The sequence below is a fragment of the Peromyscus maniculatus genome, chromosome 23 (genome assembly GCF_049852395.1).
Source record: "Peromyscus maniculatus bairdii isolate BWxNUB_F1_BW_parent chromosome 23, HU_Pman_BW_mat_3.1, whole genome shotgun sequence".
NCBI classification, from domain to species: Eukaryota; Metazoa; Chordata; class Mammalia; order Rodentia; family Cricetidae; genus Peromyscus; species Peromyscus maniculatus.
Window position 1 is genome coordinate 21,573,350 of NC_134874.1, and position 21,606 is coordinate 21,594,955.

The 21,606-nt window shown below is 47.2% G+C and overlaps 1 protein-coding gene across 1 annotated transcript in view; it reads left to right on the forward strand.

Moving 5' to 3' along the window:
* The first annotated feature begins 727 nt into the window (after positions 1–727).
* Crcp (CGRP receptor component) overlaps positions 728–21,606 on the forward strand; it is a 30,040-nt gene continuing 9,161 nt past the window's right edge. The window contains exons 1-4 of the mRNA XM_006971352.4: positions 728–884; positions 9,970–10,006; positions 11,099–11,197; positions 16,538–16,632. Of these exons, the coding sequence (XP_006971414.2) occupies positions 877–884; positions 9,970–10,006; positions 11,099–11,197; positions 16,538–16,632 (239 nt within the window). The 5' untranslated portion in view covers positions 728–876. The remainder of the gene's footprint in view (positions 885–9,969; positions 10,007–11,098; positions 11,198–16,537; positions 16,633–21,606) is intronic.

The window sequence follows — 21,606 nt, forward strand, 5'->3', positions numbered from 1 at the left end:
ATAGAGGAGGATCTTGAATCCCTAATCCTCCTGTCTCCAATTCCCAAATGCTGGGATTATAGCAGATACGGGCCTTTTTCTTTTTTGAAAGATTTATTTTATGTATACGCATGAGTGCCTGAGTTTATGTATATACTTAACACGTGTGCCTAGTGAGAGGCTCTAAGAGGGACTTGGATCCCTTAGAATTGGAGTCACAGGTTGTTGTGGGCCACCACGTTGGTGCTGGGAAACAAATTTTGATCCTCTGCTAGAATTGGAAGTACTCTTAACTGCTAAGCCATCTGTCCAGTTCTGTCTCTCTCTCCCTTCCTCGCTTCCTCTCTCTGTTCTCTGTGTAGCCCTGGTTGTCTCTAATCTAATTCATAGAGAAGTGCCTGCCTCTACCTCTCCTTTTCCCCTTTGCTGGAAACAGAGACGTGTGCCACCATGCCTGGCTTCTGGTGTTTTTTTTTTTTTTTTGGACACAGGGTCTCCAATAGCCCGGGATTGCTCGAAACTCACCATGAAGTACAGGCTGGCCAGGAACTCGTAGCAATCCCCCTGTCTCAACCTCTCTGAGCCAACATGACCGGCTTTGGGATTTTAACGCTTTCAAAGCCGCAACCTTATCTTATTTAAACCCTAACAAAACCCAGACCACGAAAACGTTTAGAAATCTGTCTCCAAGCGCTTGACAGGCTGAAATTAGAAAAAACCTGGCGGACGCCTAGCGTCCAGGAGGAGCCCCGCCTCCCCTGCAGCGCTCCCGGCATGCAGCACGGCCGTCCCAGCGTGCCTTGCGGCACACACATTTACCGGCGGAGAGCTGGGCGGCGGTGGCACCACGGGAGGCCTTTCCGTTCCAGCGGCTGCAAACGACGACGCTGAGGCGACATGGAAGTGTAAGCGGCACGTCCCGAGGGAAACCCGACTCATCTGGGAGCCGTGAGGCGGCTGGCGGCCGGACCTCCGGACCCGCGAGCAGGACGGGTGGGCGGAGTGGACCGGCCGGAAGTGTCTGGAGATGGGGCGGCAGGGGAGGGATCCTGCTGGCCTGGCAACGCTCCCACCTCCCACATCCTTTTGGGGAGGGGAATGTAGGAGGAATTGAGCGAGGTATTTTCTTTGACCCCCCCCTTTTTTTCCTTCCCTGGTTCTGGGGGTGAAAGTCAAGACCTTCTTGCACGTGCTCCGCAAGTAGTCAGCCCCCAGTCGTAATCACTGTGGTCGGATGCGGGCTTTGCATATGTTAGGGAAACACTTTACTACGGATCCATATCCCCACCCCCACCCCAGCCATCATCATCATCTCATCATCACCATCATTTTGTAATGTTGGAGATGGGACCCAGGACTTTGCACGTGCTAGGCAAAGGCTTTGCCACTGTGCCGCATCTCCAGCCGTCATCACCGTCGTTAGTTTTGTGATACTGGGGATGCTACCCCGGGCTGTGGACATACTAGGTGTACTAGTTCCCTTTCTGTTGTGTGACAAACACCATGACCAAAAGCAACTTAGTGTTCGAAGGGGTTTATTACATTTTACACTTCAGGGCTCAGTTCATCATTGAGGGAAGCCAGGGTAGGAACTCGAGGCAGGGACCTGAAGCAGAAACCATTCGGGCGTATCTTCTGGCTTTTTCTTTCTGGCTGTTTTATACAGCCCAGGACCACCTACCCAGGGATGGTGCCACCTGCAGTGGGCTATATTCTCTTGTATCATTTATTAATCGAGACAATTCCTCGTGGACATGCCCAACAGATAAAAGACAGTTCCTTAACTGAGGCTTCTCCTCCAGGTGACTCCAGGTGTTTCAAGTTGACAGTTAAGATCAACCAGGAAACTAGGCAAATTTCTGAGCCACATCCCCACCACCACCACCACCATCATCATCATTTTGTGATGTTGGGGGTGGTATTCAGAATCTTGCACATGCTGGGCATGACAGACACCCTCCACACCATTATTATTACTGTTATTGTTTTGTGGTGCTGGCGATGGAAACTAGGGATGCTAGGCAAGCACTTTAGCACTAAGCCACCCCACCCCCCATCATCATCATATTGTGTTTGGAATGGAAGGCCCTGAACATTCTAGTCAGTTGCTCTACCACCAACGAAGTCACCCTAACAATTTTTTTCTCCATACTCCTTTTTTTTGGGGGGGGGGCGGGTTCTGAGACAGGTTTCTCTGTGTAGTTTTGGTGCCTGTTCTAAATCTTGCTCTGTAGACCAGGCTGGCCTTGAACTCACAGAGATCCTCCAGGCTCTGCCTCCTGAGTGCTAGGATTAAGGCTGTGCTACCACCGCTCGGCTTGCATACTCTTTAAAAAAAATTTTTTTTTAATGTGCAAATGGATACTAGTTTTTGCTTCTACTTTACCTGTGGACTTTATATGTACATGGTTGACCTACCTAAATTGTGCTATTATCATTCATTTTTCTTTACTTTCTGTTCACTTGTTATGTATACTACAGTTTGTGAGACTTTTTTTGATACAAAGTCATAAGTAGCCCCGACTGGCTTTGAACTTGCTATGTAGCAGAGGATGATCTTGGAGTTCTGATATCCTATCTCTACCTCTCAAGCCACCACATCAGATTAGCCCTTCATTATTTGAGATGGGGGATCTCTCCCTGTGGAGCTCAGGCTGTCTGGTTCAGCTTTCTCCATCTCTGAGAAGCAATTGTCAGAAACCCTGGAAAGTCTCAGCTCTCGGACATGCCCCTGGATTTCTTCTTCCATCCACTGCTTGGAGTCTTTCTTTACTCCTTCTCTTCCCTTGCTGGTGTCTAATGTTGAGCATCTTAGTGCTTCATCTTGGGACACTTTCTCTGTATACATTCTCTGTCATTTTATTCATTTTTATAATGGTGGGTCCTCAAAATGTTTCTGGCTTTTTTTCTCATTTTCTGTCAGATTGTTTAATCCAAAAATCTAACTCTTTCCCTACCAGTCATTAGACAGTTTTCTGGTCCCCAATCTCACTCCTGTGGGAGTCTCATGTATCCAAGGCTTACCCTTGAACTCACTGCGTATTCAAGGATGACCTTGGGCTTCTGATCCTACTGCTTCTCCTTTCCCAGTGCTGAGCTTACTGGTGTATGACACCACACCCTGTTTATGCAGTGCTGGGGGTAGGGCTCAGGGCTTTGTGCGCCGCGTTAGGAGAGCACTCTACAAACTGAGCCACATTCCCACCTCGTGCTTTCTTCCTTTATTTAAGACTTTAAAAATTACTTTTTATGCCTGGCAGTGGTGGCAAATGCCTTTAATCCCAGCATTCAGGAAGCAGAGACAGGCAGATTTCTGAGTTTGAGGACACCCTGATATACATAGTGAGTTACAGGACATCTAGAACTACACAGAGAAACCATGTCTTGAAAAAACATTTTTTTTTAAATGTATGTGTGTATGTCTTTGTGGGTTTGTGCATGTAAGTGCAGTGCCCTTGGAGGCCAGAAGAGGGCATCAGATCCTCTAGAGCTAGCGTTATTGGTGATTGTCAGCTACCTGATGTGGGTGCTGGGATGCAAACATGGTTCTCCCTGAAGAGCAGTACAAGCTCTTAACTGCTGAGCCGTCTCTGAAGCCTCCTGGGGCTTCTTCAATGTAATATATAGTCAGAGTTGGAAAAGTAGACATTGTCTTCTGTAGTGTGTGTGTGTTAGGATTGCTTCCCCCCCCCCTTTTTTTTTTGAGACAGGGTTTCTCTGTGTAGCTTTGTGCCTTTCCTGGAACTCACTCTGTAGCCCAGGCTGGCCTCGAACTCACAGAGATCTGCCTGGCTCTGCCTCCCAAGTGCTGGGATTAAAGGCGTGCATCGCCGCCGCCGCCGCCGCCGCCGCCGCCGCCGCCGCCGCCGCCGCCACCACCACCACCACCACCACCACCACCACCCGGCAGGATTGCTTTCCTTTTATAGCTAGCAATATGGAGATTTAGAAAGAGAAGTGAAAGATACATAACAACCCAGCAGTAGGCTTAGGAAGAGTGTGCTTGTTGGCTAGCTGTAAAGTGCAAGGTGCAGGTTAAAGTATTCATTGACTTTTGAAGCTTTCAGCTTTCTTGTATCAAAGTTTAGTGCTTTGTTTTTTTTCCCCCTCAGAACATGAATTGACGGCATGTTTTAAAGCATAGAAAAGTTTAGCAACTCTGTTCGTCATCTCGTTCGTAAGTTAAGTGTGTGGCAATTAATAGACACTGCTTACTCTTTTTGTTCTGTTTTTTGGTCATTTTGTCCGTAAGTTAAGTGTGTGGCAATTAATAGACACTGCTCACTTTTTTTGTTTGTTCAGTTTTTCAGTGTGTGTGCTTTTAAGGAAAGTCTGTCAATAGATCATTTTGTTCTGTTTATTCAGAACTCTGTTTTCCAAAATGGTTGTTTACTTCCATTAAATTGACTCAGCACATTAAGCACACTCTACAGGTTAAATTTCAAATAGTAAGTCAGCTTCAGCCCCAATGAGTTACTTAAGGACACTAAGTAAGTGCCGACCTATAGCATAGATTCGATAGTCTTTCGGATTCACTTGGGCCCAGATTTGTAACCCTAGCATTGAGGATTAGCAGCAGGAGGATCACAAGGTTAAGGGCAGCCCTAGCTGCCTAGCAATCCCAGGTCAGCCTCTGTTACACAGTGAGAGTCTCATCTCAAAAACAAAAGAAAACCTCAACCTCTGAGCTGGGGAGATCTAGCCTCTACCTTCCAAATGCCGAGATTACAATTGTGAGTTGCATTACCCAGTTTAAAATAAACAAACGGGCTGGAGAGATGGCTCAGTGGTTAAGAGCCGTCTTCCCGGGAAGCTCTTCCAGAGGAGCTAGGTTCAGTTCCCAGCACTCACATGGTGGCTCACAACTGTCTGTGACTCCAGTTTCATGAGCTCTGACACCTTCACACAGGCATACTTTCAGGCAATACATGAATGCACATGAAATATATATATATTTCTTTAAAAACCAACCAACCAACCAACCAACCAACCAACCAACCAACCAACCAACCAACCAACCAAGGTTCTCACCCTATAGCCTTTGAATGTCTTAACCTGACAGGTGCTGGGTTTATACTGGGTGTTCCCACACCTAGCTCATTTGTTAGCATCATAAATTTTCTATTACATTTTAATTATTTGTGAGTGTATGTATGTCTTGGTGTACGTGTGGGAGTCAGTTCTTTTCCTCCAGTCTGTGGGTCCCTGGGATTGAACTCAGGTCATCAGGCTTGGTGGCAGGTCCCTTTACCTGCTAAAGCATCTCACTAGGGCCTTACTTGTTAGTAGCTTTTAAAAAATTGAATCACATTTATTTACATATTGGGGTGCATGTGCCCCAGCACACATGTGGAAGTCAGACCGTTTGTGAGAGTTAGTTCTCCTTCCACCATGTGGGATCAAACTCAGGATGTCAGGTTTGGTGGTAAGTGCCTTTACCTGCTGAGCCGTCTCACTGGTTCATTTGTTAAAGTTTCGGTGTGGATACTTGCCTTATCACTTTGTATAAGCATTCTCTCCATGCACATTACCCTGAACCATTTGAGAGTTGCAGACATCATGTCATTATTTTACCCCTTTAAAAAAGTACTTTTTAAGTTGGGCAGTGGTGTCTCATGCTTGTAATCCCAGCATTAGGCAGAGGCAGGTGGATCTCTCTGAATTTGAGGCCAGCCTGGTCTACTGAGCTAGTTCTAGGACAGCTAGGTCTACACAGAGAAACCCTGTCTCAAAAAACCAAACCAAAAAAATGTTTTGCCTGCATGTATGAGTATATACTACATTTGTGCCTGCTGCCCACAAGGTCAGGAGATCCTTTGGAACTGGAGTTAGAGATGGTTGGGAGCCACACCGTATGGTGCTGGGTACCTAACGTGGGTTCTCTGGAAGAGCACAAGCGTAACCATTAACCCCTATCTCCAGTTTTTTCACCCTTTCTCGAAAAGTGACATTGTTCTAAGTAACCACAGTACCATTATAATACCCAGGAAACTCAACACTGATGTCAGTCCAGTACATGTCCAAATTTATTCAGTTGTCTCAAGAATATCTTTTAAAGATTAAAAAAAATTTTTTTAAAAATTTTATATGTGCATGTCTCTGTATGCACGTGTGTGGTGTCTGTGGAGACTAGAAAAGGGCATTTGATCCCATGGAGATGGAGCTGTAGGTATTTGTGAGATGCTCTGTGAGAGCGCTGGGAAGCAAACTTGATTCTCTGGAAGAGCAACAAGTGCTGTTAACCACTGAGCCGTCTCTTCATCCTCAGCAATGCCATTTAGCTGGAGTTTCTCCCTGGCCCAGTGAAGAACTGCACTGACTTGTGCTCTTCCTTTAGTTTCCTTTCTTCTAGAACATTCCCCAGGCTTGTCTGAGACATTGGCCTTGCGATGGATGACTTTCGTTGTTTGTTTGTTTAGTCCGATAATGAAGTAGCGCTTCCACCAGTGGGTGGCACGCAGACCCCACCTGTGCCTGGTTTGGGGTCTGATCGCCTTCCCGAATTATTTGTGTTTTGTTTATATTGTCCTTTGTGGGAAACCAAGATTATTCTTTCTTCAGCAACCTAGTGGTAACTGTAAGAACTTACTGAGGATAAGATAAAAACTGCCTTTAAAAGAATTTCTCAAGCCTGACACTGGTGGCACACACCTTTAATCCCAGCACTGGGGAGGCAGAGGCAGATGGATCTCTGATTTCGAGGCCACCCTGGAGTTCCAGGCTGGAGAGATGGCGGCACAGTCCAGAGGATTTGCTGCCCTTCCAGCACTCACATCAGATGGCCTACAACTTCAGCTTCGGGGAATCTGATGCCCTTTTCTGGCCTTGGGAGGCACCTGAACACACATGCATACACACACCTACACATAAATAAATAGCAAATCCTAAAAAAAGAAATTTCCAACATGTACAGCTCATGTAGGCCTTCATGGAAAAAAGTGGTTCATATACTCATTGACAAAAGCTTTGGTTCTGGAGACTGCATGCTAAGCCCATGTTCTACCATTGAACTATCTCCCAGTCTCACTGGCTCTTTATTGAATAAAATTATGCCTAGAATGTATAGGTATTTAATCTGAATATTTAGCTGAGTAGTTGGGTCTTAAAGGAAAATCAGCCAGGCATGGTGGTACACAACTATATTCCTAGAGCTCAGGTGCCTAAGGCAGGGGAATCATGAGTACAAAGACCAGTCTGGGTTACATAGTGAGGTACCGTCCCAAAAACCAAAAAGAAATGGGAACTAAAGAAAGGATGGTGGGAAGAGGATTGGAAATCAGTGAATTAATTGGCTTCTGCCAGCCAGAGTCTGCAAGGTGCAATATCTGCATTGTTCTTCTGGTCCTCAAACAGACTCTCCCCTCCCCACTTTTTTGCTAGAAAAGATAGATGATGTTTGTTGGATTCTTATGTCTGTGTTTACTCAAGAGTGTTTGTGTGTGTGTGTTTGAGTGTTTGAGAGAGGGTCTCCCCATGTAGCCAGTGTGATCCTCTTTCCCCAGCAGAGTGGTGTGTGATTTGGAAATGACATATACCTGTGACGCAGGGGATGGATCCATTGGTGCAGTATTCCTCTGAGCATAGGGAATGTAACTCAATTTCAACCAGAAATAGGAAGCCTTCTGGGCTCATTTCCTGAGTACGTAGACATGATTTGATTCATCTGTTTAGTTTTTTTTTTTTTTTTTTTGGTTTTCCGAGACAGGGTTTCTCTGTGTAGCTTTGCGCCTTTCCTGGAACTCACTTGGTAGCCCAGGCTGGCCTCGAACTCACAGCGATCCGCCTGCCTCTGCGTCCCGAGTGCTGGGATTAAAGGCGTGCGCCACCACCGCCTGGCCTGTTTAGTTTTTTTAAAGACAGGCTCTCATTTAACTCAGTTTGGCCTCAAACTCCCCGTATAGCTGAATGTGACATGAACTGCTAATATTTTTGCCTCTGTCTGATTACAGGCCACCATGCCTGGTGTATTTGGTACTAGATATGGAACCAAAGCCCTTGTGCTTGCTAGTCAAGCATTCTGCCAACTGGGCCCTGCACTATTTTTCTTGTGTGAGATTCTTTCTAAATACTCTGACTTGGGCACGGTATCTTTGGGATGAGGCAGGAGATTTGTGAACTTGTAGCTGTTTGCTGAATTACCAGTAGCCTTTGACTGGGCTCTGCTCACTGATTTGATTTCTGTGCTGACATCACTGTGCTGTTGACTTGCTGACCCCTGTGTTAGCTGTGGGAGCGGTCGCTGTACTTGTTGACTGGGGAAAGCGGCCATCTCTCACGCCCATGGTTTTGAAATTCTGCACTGTGACTTTGACCATCTAGGTCCACTCCCGGGGAAAGAACACACAGTGGTTCTTGTACAAAATTGTGTCAGCTTGAGACTGCCCGCTCTACCTGAGTTTTTGGGGTGCTGTTGCTAGTGTCCTTTCACCTAGTCTGGTCTCATTTCTCATAGTCATAATTATCTTCCATTTCACTGGGACTTCTTTCTCACTGTGTGAGCAAGTTACTTTGAGCCTCAGCTTTGTCATCTGTGAAGGTGGCGTCACATCAGTGGGTCCTGCTTTGGAGGGGTTGAGGGAGAGCTGACAATCCTTTTCTTAAAATTTATTTTATATACATAGGTGTTTTGTCTACATGTATGTCTGTAATCCATGAGCATGCCCTTGGGGGTCAGAAGAGGGCATAGAATTCCCTGAGGATTGGAATTACAAATGGTTGTGAGCCGCCATGTGGATGCTGGGAATCAAACCCAAGTCCTCTAAAAGAGCAGCTAGTGCTCCTAACCACTGAGCTATCTCTCCAGTCCCCATGCTATACTAGATTATTCTCATATTTTGTTTTAGCTTGGGTAAGCTTGGGGAGAAATTGGCCTGATAAAATCTACATCTTAACCTGGCAGATAGGAAATCAGAACCCAAATATGTCTGGTTTTAAAACTATGTCTTTAGTTGTCATAGTATACCGACTCTAGGCTGCTTAGAGCAGTCCGTCCTCTGCTGTGATGGTGTGGCCTGGACCAGTTGTGATCTGTGTCATTACTGATATGTATCTCTGATATGATAGTGTGGGGCGGATCAGTTGTCATTTGTACCATCGCTGTGCTCTCACAGGAATGGCAACAGTTTGCTTAATCAGCTGTTACCCAGGGAAAAGCCAGGCTTTTAGCAACTAAATATATGACGTCTCTTTAACGGGATCCTTGACCCTTGCTGGAGTTTCTAGTGACAATGTTCGTGTTAAAGTGCCTAGGCCATTTCTGTCAACACAGCAGGATTCAGGTTGTCCAAGGTGACAGTATCTGATGGTCGTAATAAGAGAAGGATGTTGGCTAAGGATGGATCCTCACCTTGTTTCTCTAGTCATTTCTAATGTCCTTGCTGCTTAGGGACCTTCTATAGTGGGGTTCCTTTGAGGGTTTGCTTCCGCGTTCTTGTAACTACCTTGGGCCAGATGTCTGACTTCTCAACTTCTGTCTACATAGGTTTGGGATAATATGGTATCTTAGTCATCTAGGGGGAAATGGGCATGTGATATGCTATGTCTATAAACAGGGAAAGTCTGGGGGCTGGAGAGATAGCTCAGTGGTTAATAATGCTTCTACATAATGAGAATCAGAGTTTAGATCTCAGCACCCATGTGACAAGTCTAGGCATCCTGCAAACACCTGTAACTCCAGCTTTGAGGGACTCGGTGCCTTCTGTACACACAGACATGCACATCTACACACTCATGTAGTATATACATAGCTCTCATAGGTACATGCACACATATAAATAAAATAAATATGAAAAGAAAAGGAAAGTTGTCTCTATCAGAAATTGCTGATGCAGGGCCAGCTAACCCAGGCAGGATTTAAGGCATTTTAGTGTTAGGTCGTTCCAAATTCCTGAACTAGATAGCTAAATCTCAACTAAAGGGATTATGTTATAGACAGCCCCTTGAAACCTTGGGATGGATGTGAACTGATGATGGCTCACTGTTCTTCTGCAGGAAGGATGCGAACGCAGCACTGCTCAGTAACTACGAGGTAAGAGCCTCCATGGGGGCCGTTGCATTTTCCTCTTTGTGTTCGTCTTCGCTTGTGAAGATGCTGGATTGGTTTTCTTTAGAAACGACAGTTTGTTTGAAGTTTCCACTTTAACACAGGGCAAGTGGCCCCCGGTGGATCCCGGAATGGTCTCAGTTTGGTGAATTACACATGGTTCTTCAGGGAAGTGGGAGGCTCTGGTTCATAAGTACCCTTCCGTAAATCTCAGAGACAGACGTCCTGGAAGAAGAGCTGCTCTAGAGCCTCTTCCTTCTGTTGAAATCTTAGCCCTTTCCTGATTACCATCCTTTATTTCATTCCGATCTCCAAAGGCCTCAGAGATGTTGATATCCTCATTTTGAGACTAAGAGTTGACTTGACTCCCCATTTTGAATAATTTACTAAGAATGAGCAGCTTTATAATTTGGGGGCTGATGGAGAAAGAGGGGAAGGAGGTTGGGGAGAGGGAGGTAGTAGTATTTTTACTGCCTTCTATTTTGCTGGGTCTAGTTTAGTACTAGCAAAGCAGTCTGATAGGAGAGCTCTAGGTGTAGAAGAGCCTGCTTATAAAGTCACTGGCAGTGTCCATGTCCTGGTGAAAACCCAGAGTCTGGAGGAGGTCTGGCTCTCCGTTCTGTGCTGTGTGTGTGTAGAATTAACTCAGTGTGCCATATTGCTTTCTAAAGTTTTAAGGGTTTTATTTTTAATTTTTAAGTGTATGTTTGTGTGTGGGTAAGTGCATGTAAATATAGTGCCCGTAGGGGCCTAACAGGTCACTGGACCCCTTGGAGCTAGAGTTCCAGGTGGTTGTGAGCTTGCCAATGTGAGGGTCCTCTGCACAAGTAGCAAGTGCTCTAGTCACCAGGCCATCTCTGCAGGATTTTAATAAACGAGTGCTTTGAATGGACTGGGCTAAGAGAGCATCCGAAAGATGGTGTACGGTTCTAGGCTGAAGTGCTTGCTCTAGACCAACTGTTGGGGTGCAGGTTTGCGGACAGAAAGCAAGCGGCTCTCCCAGGCTGTCTTTTGAAAGCTCGGAAGAGCTAACATCTCCCCGCTTCACTGACATACATGCCTTTGTGTCCTCCCTAGGTGTACCAGTTACTGACAGACCTCAAAGGGCAGCGGAAGGAGAGCGGGAAGAACAAGCACAGCGCTGGGCAGCAGAACTTGAACACCATCACCTACGAGGTGAGCCCGGCTGCTCAGGCCTCACCAGGCGGGAGGGTGGCTGCTGCTTCCAGAAATGGGAGCAGTCCGGCCACCTGCCAGATAGTGAGACTGGATAAGATTGTCCTCACCTGTAGACACTAAGTGCACATTTGGGTCTCCACCTGAACCACCCTCAGATGCTCCCGGTCAGCTGGCTGGGGTCCTTTTGCTCTCCCTGGATGAGAGTCCTGGGTAGGTGAGGAAGCTCTCACAGTGCTGGGGCTGGCTGGTCGGTAGGGCTTTTGTTTCCTTGGCGGTAAGAGCGGCTGGCCCATGGGAGCCTCAGAGGATGGCGCCCTCTAGTGTTGTAACCTCATGCAGGCTTTTGATAGTGTGACTTTCCGTTCCAGTTCTTGGGTAGACCTAGGAAGTTGGGATTCCTCCGTAGCAGTTGACGGTGGAGCTTCCCCGCAGGACTAGGTGTTGGGACTCTCCAGCCCTTGATAGTATCAGTATTACACTTTGCAGGCCTGGGGTGCCTGACAGCTTTGGTCCTAAGCACTTGATGGCTCTCTGGATTCTTCTGCCCATCTGTTTGTTTTGAGATAGGATCTCAGGCTTCTTATGTAGCCCAGGATGATTTTGCCTCCTGCATCTACTTCCCAGGTGCAGGGATTACAGGCATGTGCCGCCATACCCCTGGCTATTCTGTGGCTCTTCACAGCCCCGTGTCTTCGGCCTCAGGCCTCCACCCACTCTCCACTCTCCTCATCCCTCCGTTCCTCCCCTGCTGCTCTCTTGCTGCTCTGGCTGCTGTGGGAGGCGGCTGCCGTTGCTCTTTTGTTGCTCTTTTGTTGCCGTGGCTGCCGGCCTTGAAGCTCTGTGTGCTGCCAGCCTTGAAGCTCTGTGTGGTCTTCAGTCGCCAGAGCAGCTGGTCCATGCCACCTTTGCAGCTGGCTGGCCAGCAACTCAGCTTCACCTCTCCAGCTGCCAAGCAGCCAGCTGCCTCACCATTCCACAGCCTGGGGTGCCAGGGGCTCTGTGGTTAGCCCCTCTGCTGTGCCACTGTCTCTGTCTGCTGCTCCTTCACTGTCTCTGCTGCTTCTTCACTGTCTCTGTCTGCTGCTCCTTCACTGTCTCTGCTGCTCCTTCACTGTCTCTGTCTGCTGCTCCTTCACTGTCTCTGTCTGCTGCTCCTTCACTGTCTCTGTCTGCTGCTCCTTCACTGTCTCTGTCTGCTGCTCCTTCACTGTCTCTGTCTGCTGCTCCTTCACTGTCTCTGTCTGCTGCTCCTTCACTGTCTCTGTCTGCTGCTCCTTCACTGTCTCTGTCTGCTTCTCCTTCACTGTCTCTGTCTGCTGCTCCTTCACTGTCTCCGTCTGCTGCTCCTTCACTGTCTCTGTCTGCTGCTCCTTCACTGTCTCTGTCTGCTGCTCCTTCACTGTCTCTGTCTGCTGCTCCTTCACTGTCTCTGTCTGCTGCTCCTTCACTGTCTCTGTCTGCTGCTCCTTCACTGTCTCTGCTGCTCCTTCACTGTCTCTGTCTGCTGCTCCTTCACTGTCTCTGCTGCTCCTTCACTGTCTCTGTCTGCTGCTCCTTCACTGTCTCTGCTGCTCCTTCACTGTCTCTGTCTGCTGCTCCTTCACTGTCTCTGCTGCTCCTTCACTGTCTCTGTCTGCTGCTCCTTCACTGTCTCTGCTGCTCCTTCACTGTCTCTGTCTGCTGCTCCTTCACTGTCTCTGCTGCTCCTTCACTGTCTCTGCTGCTGCTCCTTCACTGTCTCTGCTGCTCCTTCACTGTCTCTGTCTGCTGCTCCTTCACTGTCTCTGCTGCTCCTTCACTGTCTCTGTCTGCTGCTCCTTCACTGTCTCTGCTGCTCCTTCACTGTCTCTGTCTGCTGCTCCTTCACTGTCTCTGTCTGCTGCTCCTTCACTGTCTCTGTCTGCTGCTCCTTCACTGTCTCTGTCTGCTGCTCCTTCACTGTCTCTGTCTGCTGCTCCTTCACTGTCTCTGCTGCTCCTTCACTGTCTCTGCTGCTCCTTCACTGTCTCCAGCTTCTTCATGTTGCCAGCGCAGCTTGCCGTGCTAGACACGGGAAGGCAGAAACAGTGACAAGTCGACAGAGACCAGCCGAGAGAAGCGTTTGATTAGACATGGTGCAACATCAGGGCGGGCAGGCGGGCGGGCGGCACAGGGGGAAGGTGTCTGCTGGAGTCGTCTCTCCAGGCATGGACCAGCTCACTTAGTCTGAAAAGCATGGATTAGTCAGGGTTTCTTTAGAGGAATGGAAGTAATGGGATGAAAAATATCTCTCTCTCACACACACACACACACACACACACACACACACACACACACACACACACACGTCAGCTTTTTTTTTTTTTTTTTTTCATAAGAGGGCGCCAGATCTCATTACAAGTGGTTGGGAGCCACCATGTGGTTGCTGGGAATTGAACTCAGGACCTCTGGAAGAGCAGTCAGTGCTCTTAACCACTAAGCCCTCTCTCCAGCCCAACACGTCAGCTTTAAAATAGTAACAACAGTAGACTCACACCTGAGAGCTGAGAACCTGCTAGTTCCTTGATCCTTGAGACTCAGTGCCTCAGCAACAGAATAGTTCCACAATGGCCATCTTTCACTTGGGGTGGCAGCAACTGGTAGTTGCTCCGTCCACTAGGCTGGGTGCCTAAGCAGTCTCTATTTGGCCCTTGCCACCCAGAAGTTTCCTGGAGAGCTGCTGGATCCTAGTCCATGATGAAAGCTTGGAAACACTGGTTCTGATATCAGCATAGGAATCAGCAGCAGCAACAGGGCAGGTTAACTCAGCAGTAGAGGGAGGCTACGTGAACAGAGGGTGAGGTGACCCTCCTTCTCCATGCCCTTTTTTATCTGGACTACTAGCAGAAGGTGCCACCCACAAACGGGTGGGACTCCCCACATCAGTCAAGTCAGTCAGGACACTTCTCTAGGCGAGGCTTCCTACTCAGGTGGTTCTAATTTGTGGCAGGTTGACATTAAGACCAACCATAATAAGGGGTGTTGGTAGTGACCACAGCAGACCTCACATGCAGATGGAAATTGATGTTTGCTCCAAACATAGCCTTGTCTCTTTCACACAAGTCATGGCAGACCCTCTGAAAGGCCATCAGGGAAATGCTCTCCCTCTGGCTTACATGGATATGTTTGCAGGATCATCTAGAGTTTATTGTGACTTGTGATAACAACAAAAAGACAAAAACAGCCGGGCGGTGGTGGCGCACGCCTTTAATCCCAGCACTTGGGAGGCAGAGGCAGGCGGATCTCTGTGAGTTCGAGGCCAACCTGGGCTACCAAGTGAGTTCCAGGAAAAGGCGCAAAGCTACACAGAGAAACCCTGTCTCGAAAAACCAAAAAAAAAAAAAAAAAAAAAAGACAAAAACAAAAAACCAATATAGACTGTTGGACACAGTCCTGTGTGTTCAGGAGCCACACAGGCAGCAGAGATGGTTTTGTCATTTCCCCAAGGCCTCTAGGGAGGCATCAGAATGGCTGTGCTGACATGGTGCCCCCTAACTGATGGTCCTTTAACTCAGGGAGGCCCCAGCCATAAGGGAGAGCTCAACAGCTACCAATGAGGGGGTGAGACCGTCTTGTTCTACAGGATTTTTGCTTATGCGTAGGAAAACGGCCATGAGAGCAGTGCTTTACTGAGAGCAGACAGCACTGACAATAATTTTAGTATTTATGTTTGAGCAGTGCTAACATCTGTCCAGTGCAAGGAGAGATGGGTTCCCCTCCTCTATCTCAGGTCTGACGCTGTTACATTCACAGTGACAGTTTGCTACAAGGAAAGATTCAGATTAAAATTAGCCAAGAGAGTTAAAAAATAGGGGAATACCCAAGTCATAATTTCCACTGCCCTCACACATGGACTTGGGTCATTTTACTTTCCTAAAGTTGGTGTGTGGCCATAAGCATGGAAGGCTGCCATCAGAGAAGCCCTGCTGGGTCCTGATGCACAGTGGTCTTGCTGCCAGCTGACCCTTGCTCTAGAACTGTACAGGTGGGGCCAGCCGCTAAGTTAGGTTGATAAGCATCTGCAGTATGACCCAGGGACCCAGGCATAACATTCTAAGGACCTGGAGATCGCCACCTACAAGTCTAGGACAAAGGCCAGAACTGCTCTTTGTACAAGGCTGAATTCTTCCCCCTGCCCCCCTTTTCTTCAGTTTTTTTGAGATAGGGCCTCACTGTGTAATTTTCCTGGCCTAGAACTCACACACCAGGCTGGTTTGGAATTCGTAGAGATCTGTCTGCCTCTGCCTCTGCCTCTTTAGTGCTGGGTTTAAAGGCATGTAAAAGGAAGAAAGCAAAACTAATTCATAAGGTTGTTCTCTCCTAACCTATTTGAGAATTGAAAGGAAATAGCAAGAAAGCATTACATTAAAATGATGTATAAACTGAAACTTGACATTAGAACTTAAAGACAAGTCAGCAAAAACAAAATTAAAACTCCATAAGTGTTGGGCTAGAGATGTGACTTCATGCTAGAACACTTGGCTCTCTTGGGGCTGAAGTGATGGCTCAGCAGTTAAAAGTGCTTGCTGATTGCTCCTTAGAGGATCTGAGTTTGGTTTCTCCACCTGCGCTGGGCAGCTCACAACCACCTCTAACCAAGTCCAGTGTCGGGACCAGTGTTTCTTTCCTCTGCACCTGCGCTCTTAGATACACACTCACGTGCACACACACACATAACCTCTGCACCTGCACTCTTAGATACACACTCACGTGCACACACATATCTAAACATATAATCGAAAAATAAAAAAATAACTCTTAAAGTCTGAAAATTGTAGAATATTATGTTATAACACTGCTTTCCTTATTCAGATTTATTTTCTCAAGATTTTATGTATATAAGTATTTTGATTGCATGCATGTTTGTGTACCATGTGCATGCCTGTTTGCCTGTGGAGGTCAGAGGAGGGTGTCAGATCCCTGGAATTGGAGTTACAGCTAGTTGTGAGCCACAATGTAGATGCTTGGGATTGAACCTGGGTCCTCTGCAGGAGCAGTATGTGCTCTTAACCGCTGAGCCATCTCTCCAGCCCCTTACTCAAATTTCTATAGCCTGGGGCTCCAAATGGCTCAGTGGTTAAGAGCACATACTGCTCTTGCAGAGGGTCCAAGTTTGATTCCCAGCATTCATGTGGGATGACTCAGCGGCTGGGAACTCTGGTTTTAGGAGGTTCCGAAGCCTCTTTCCTCCAGAGGTATCTGTAATCAAGGGCACATACCCACATAGACTCACATAATTAAAAATAAAAATAAATCTTTATCAAAACTCTCAAAATTTCTCTCTTATGTTTGCCTTTCTTTTGTGAATTTGTTTTTTAGACATTAAAATACATATCAAAAACGCCATGCAGGAACCAGAGTCCCGAGATTGTTCAAGAATTCCTCACAGCAATGAAAAGCCACAAGCTGACCAAGTAAGTTACCTCAGTAGGTAATAGGAAACCGAGCAAACCTCAGTGAGGATAATGTCTTAGACCAGCTGTCTGCAGCAGCTGCAGCTGCATTCAGTCACACTTTGGCCTCAGAATTGCACACAGTGCTGTTGTTTTTCGTTTGTTTGTTTCTTTGTTTTGGTTTCTCGAGACAGCCTGGCTGTCCTGGAACTCACAGAGATCCACCTGCCTCTGTCTCCCAAGTGCTGGGATTAAAAGCGTGTGCCACCATCGCCAGTGTACACAGTACTGTAGGATCATGGTATTGTGGGAAAAGACAACTGAGAATTAGACACATGGCCTTGTAGAGCCACAGCATGCTTATCCCAGAGTCTTTTTAAGTGTCCTGGTTCCTAGAGCTCTTTACCTCCTGTCATTACAGCCACTTTAGATTGGAGTAGGATTCAGAATTACAGTATTGGGTTTCAAGTATAGCTCAGTGCTAGTGTTTACCGAGCATGTATGAGGAGGTGTCGTCCCCAGCACTATTGGAGGTTTGGGGTTATAGGAGAGAGAGAGAGAGAGAGAGAGAGAGAGAGAGAGAGAGAGAGAGAGAAGAGAGAGAGAATGAAAATACTTTTTTATAAGGTTGATCAACAAAATTACCTGGCATTTGTGTTTGCTTGAGGTAGAGGCAATTTGATTATTGTCTGTCTGCATGTCAGGTGCCTCCCAGAAACTTTTTTTTGGACTTTGATATGTGAGTTCAGTTTACAAAAGCGAAAAACACAGGTTAAGGGTTCGTATTAGGAAAAAACTAGTCCATGTCTTTTAGGATTAGTGCTAGTGTTGATAACTTCCAAAAGCTGCTTTGTAAATCATTGTTTGGCTGTTTGGTTGGTTTTTTGGTGTTTGATGGTATTAGGATCAGACCCAGTTGAATCTACATAAACTTAAAGCACACTTCAATAGAGGATTAACTGGTTCCCTTTTCCAATTTGCTATCTTCAGACTCATCATCTGTCAAGTCTCATGTAACCTTTTAAATCATCCTCTCTTGGTTCTCTGACTGCCTGGGCAGAAGCTCCTGGCAGTGCTGTACAGTGGACAGTAGAGGGAGCCAGCAAGCTTCTTCACTGAGGCTGGCTTCTGTCTCTTGGCTGGTGAAGGGGCTGCTTGCCAAATAAGACTGTGACCAGCTTTGCTAGCCGGTGCATTTAAGACAGGAACCACATTTAAAACCAGGTTTAATGTGTCCTTTAAATCTTGAAATCACCTTCCTTCTGTTTTGCTCAGGGGAGCTGTTCATTACTTTGCTTAGATATCTTCACCACTGGAGTCCTTGAGGATGGGCTAGGAGCTGTGTTTTGTTTGACCTCGTAGACTTCATCAACAAAACAGTACAGTTGGAATTCAACTCCAAGTCACGCTGTGTGTTGTGGAATTTTTTATTTAGTGTGTTACCCCAGTCTCCACCAAAGCTGATTCTTTAATATTTTAGATTTGGCCTTAGCTCTTTATTTCTCAGTGTCTAACTAGCAGCCCCTGCTCCTGTCCTGCGACCACCCTTGTAAGGCACACAGCTATGTAGAGGGACACACCCTCACAGGCCAGCTCAGCTAGGTCTGTAGTAATTCTGCACACGTTACTCCAGGGCTTTGACACAATATTTTTGGGACGTGGCCCTCAGACCAGCAAAGCCTCAAGTGTGGATGATGGATTATCAGGTTCCCTAGTGGTCTTCCCGGGTCTGCTCTCAGAACAAACTCCTGCTTCTTGTGGCCTCAGAACTGCACAAGCGTCTACTAGAAGTCGAGGCTTCCCTAGCCCTTCCTTTACTTCCCCTTCAGATACATTTGTATTATGTCAGCCCTGTCTCTCAGCACTGTGAGGGAGGGACACAGTGGAGAGGACTCAAGTGTCAGTTTTAGGGTACTCTTTCGTTTATAAGAGGTGATGGTAAGATAAAGACTCCAGATTCAGGTGAGGAAATACCATTTGCTAGGCAAGGTGTGGAACTGGGAATCAGCCTGAGGCTTTTCTGTATCATGTCTACAAGCTGGTTGGAACATTTAGTGGAAGTGCAGCCATGTGAAGATAGACTGCTGAAGAGCAGAGTTCTCAGGGTTCTTGGGGTGAACTAGGGGAATTCAAAGTCATACCAGAACCTTTGGGAGGACCATGGCTGAAAAGATGGGCCAGTGATGAGGAGTTCTTGTTCTTGCTGAAGATGCGGGTTTAGTTCCCAGCACCTTCAGCCCTCCTGGAAATGGCATGTGTGTATTTTTGTGTACTGCCTGGCACCCATGGAGGGCAGAAGAGGGTGTCAGGTCCTCTGAAGCAGGAGTTATATATAGAAAGTTGTTGGCCTTCATGTGGGTGCTGGGAACCAAACTTGGGTCCTCTGCAAGAGCTCTTAGCTATTGGGCTATCTTTCTGGTCCCAAGATTTCAGTCTTTTAAAAGGCATTCACTTATAAGAGGAAGGTATATTGAAAAGTGGACGGGCTTGGGGGCCCGTTGTCCTGTAACCGAGAGGTTGGAGGGATGTCAAGTCATGGTGAGGAGAACACACACTTCAAAGAAACGTAAGCAGAAGGACCTGGAACTGAGGGTTGGCGGTGGGAGAGAAGAAGTGAGGGGTGGCTCCCGGATTTCTCACCACAGGCTCTTCCAGATGAGAGCTGCAGGGAGGAGCTAGTTTGTTGGCAAGAGTCGTCACGATTGCATCAGATGTATTGTTTTCAGAGCATCTGGTATGTCTACGTGGAGATGTGTGGGAAGCACTTGGCTGCAGAGGTCTGGAGCTCTGCTCACATGGCTTGGAAGCATGAGTTTCTCCAGCAGACCTCTACTAGCTATTGAGATTGTGCGTTTTGTGTGAGGAAATGGGTAACAGGTTTGGAGGGGAGAAACGACAGTGTGGAATGCTAGGGCTGAGCAAGAGAAGAGAACCCTGAAAGACACGGAGAGGGACTAGTCAGAAGAGAAGTGGATACTCAAGAGTGACATGGCGGAGCCCATGGGGGTAGATGTCTGAAGGAAGCAGTGGCTGGCAGTGGCACATCAGAGCCAGGATGCCTTGGTTTATGCAGTGCTGGCAGTGGAAGTCAGGCCTGTGTGTGTGTTAGCCAGGAGCCCCACAGCTGAGCCACATCCCCAGCCTGCCTCCCTCAGCTCTGCCCAGAAAATCCCCAGGGCTCAGTGCAGAGTCTCCCTTTCTCCCCCCACCACCCTCCCTTTGTTTCCTTTCATCTTTCCCCCTCCTCCTGCCTCCCCATCCTGCTGGGATTGAACACAAGGCCTCCTGCTTGTGGGGCCAGCACTCCATCCACTGCTGTGAAATCTCGTTTGTACATGGTTTCAGGGAATCTGAGGAGTAGAACCTGACCGTGTGTGCTGTAGTAGTACCTGAATCGATGGTGAAACTGTTGTGGCTGAGTCCCTGTCTGGACTACTGGGAACCTTCCACTTGTTACTTCCTATCTCAGTATTAAAAGTGGTTTGTTTGTTTGTTTTTGTTTTTTTTTTTTCAAGACAGGGTTTCTCTGTGTTGTTTTGGTACCTGTCCTGAATCTGTAGACCAGACTGGCTTACAGAGATCCACCTGGCTCTGCCTCCCAAGTGCTGGGATTAAAGGCGTGCGCCACCGCCGCCCGGCTAATTGTGTTTTAAGTGTAAAAAAGTCAGTTAAAAGTGTTTCCTGTTTGGAAGCCAAATGGAAAACAGGCAATAAGTGATGGTAGCAGCCACTTCAAATATGAGATTGTTCCCTCTCCTAACCCTCATGTACTCTGAGTGCTACTCTGATTTGTTTTTACAGACATGAACCTGGGACCTGGGGAGGTGCATAGCTCAAACTGCTTCTCAAACATCTCACACATGAACGGCAACTGTGGCCTTTCATCTTTGTCCAGAGTATCTTTAGACTCATTTGTGTTGAACAGAACTAAAGGATGAGTGTGGAGCTCCAGGGTCAGGCCAGAAAGAATGTTGAACTGTATCCCCTGTGTGGGATGGGGAGGGTGGAGTCATTCCCTCCCCTTGATGTCCTGTCACTGGACAAGGAGAGATGGCTCAGTGGTTAACTGCCCTTGCTGCCCTTGCAGAGAGAGGACTTCGTTCCCAGCACTCACATGGAGACTCATAACTATAACTCCAGTTCATGGGATCTGAGTGATGCCCTCTTCTGGTCTCCATATGTGGTGCACATAATATACATGCAGACAAATGCTCGTACACATAAATAACATTAATCTTTGAAACCCTGTCACCTTTTAACCTCTTCAACAGAGGGCTGAGTATCTCTTGTGACAGATGATAATTGCTACTGGGCATGGTTCCCTGTAATCCTGATGGGAGGTGGAGGCAGGAAGATCAGGTATTAAAGTCATCCTTTGGCCTCCTACCAAGCTTGAGGCCAAATGGTAATTACTGTCTTCAACTGTTACTTAAATCTCTTAGGGAAATTTACAACTAGCCCAGGCTGGCTCAAATTTGATATCCTGTCTCAGCCTCCCCAGTTCTGAGATAATAGGCCTGAGCAGCAGTCATGCCTGGCTTCTTTTTATTTACTAAGATAATTCAAATCTGAGTAACACTGTATGTTAGTTACTCTCTCCTTGCTGTGCAAACGCCTGACAAAAGCCATCTGAGGGAGGAAGGGTGTGGTCCATCACGGTGGAGAAAGCATAGTGGCAGGGTGGGCGGAGCTGGTCACCGTGCAGCTCCGTCTGGACTCAGAGACAGATGCGGTGCTCAGCTCACTTTCTTCTTTTTATTCAGTCCAGGACCCAGGCGTGGGATGGTGGCATTCACAGTTAGGAGGTGTCATACCACCCCAGTTAATACAGCCTAGAAACTGTCTCATAGGCATGTCCAGAGCTTTGCTTCCATGATGATGATAAATCCAGTCAAGTTGACAATACAAATCAATCATCACATACTGGAATCCTAGCATCTGAGTTCAAGGTCATCCTCAGCTAGATAGCAAGTTCAAGGCCAGCCTGTCATAAAA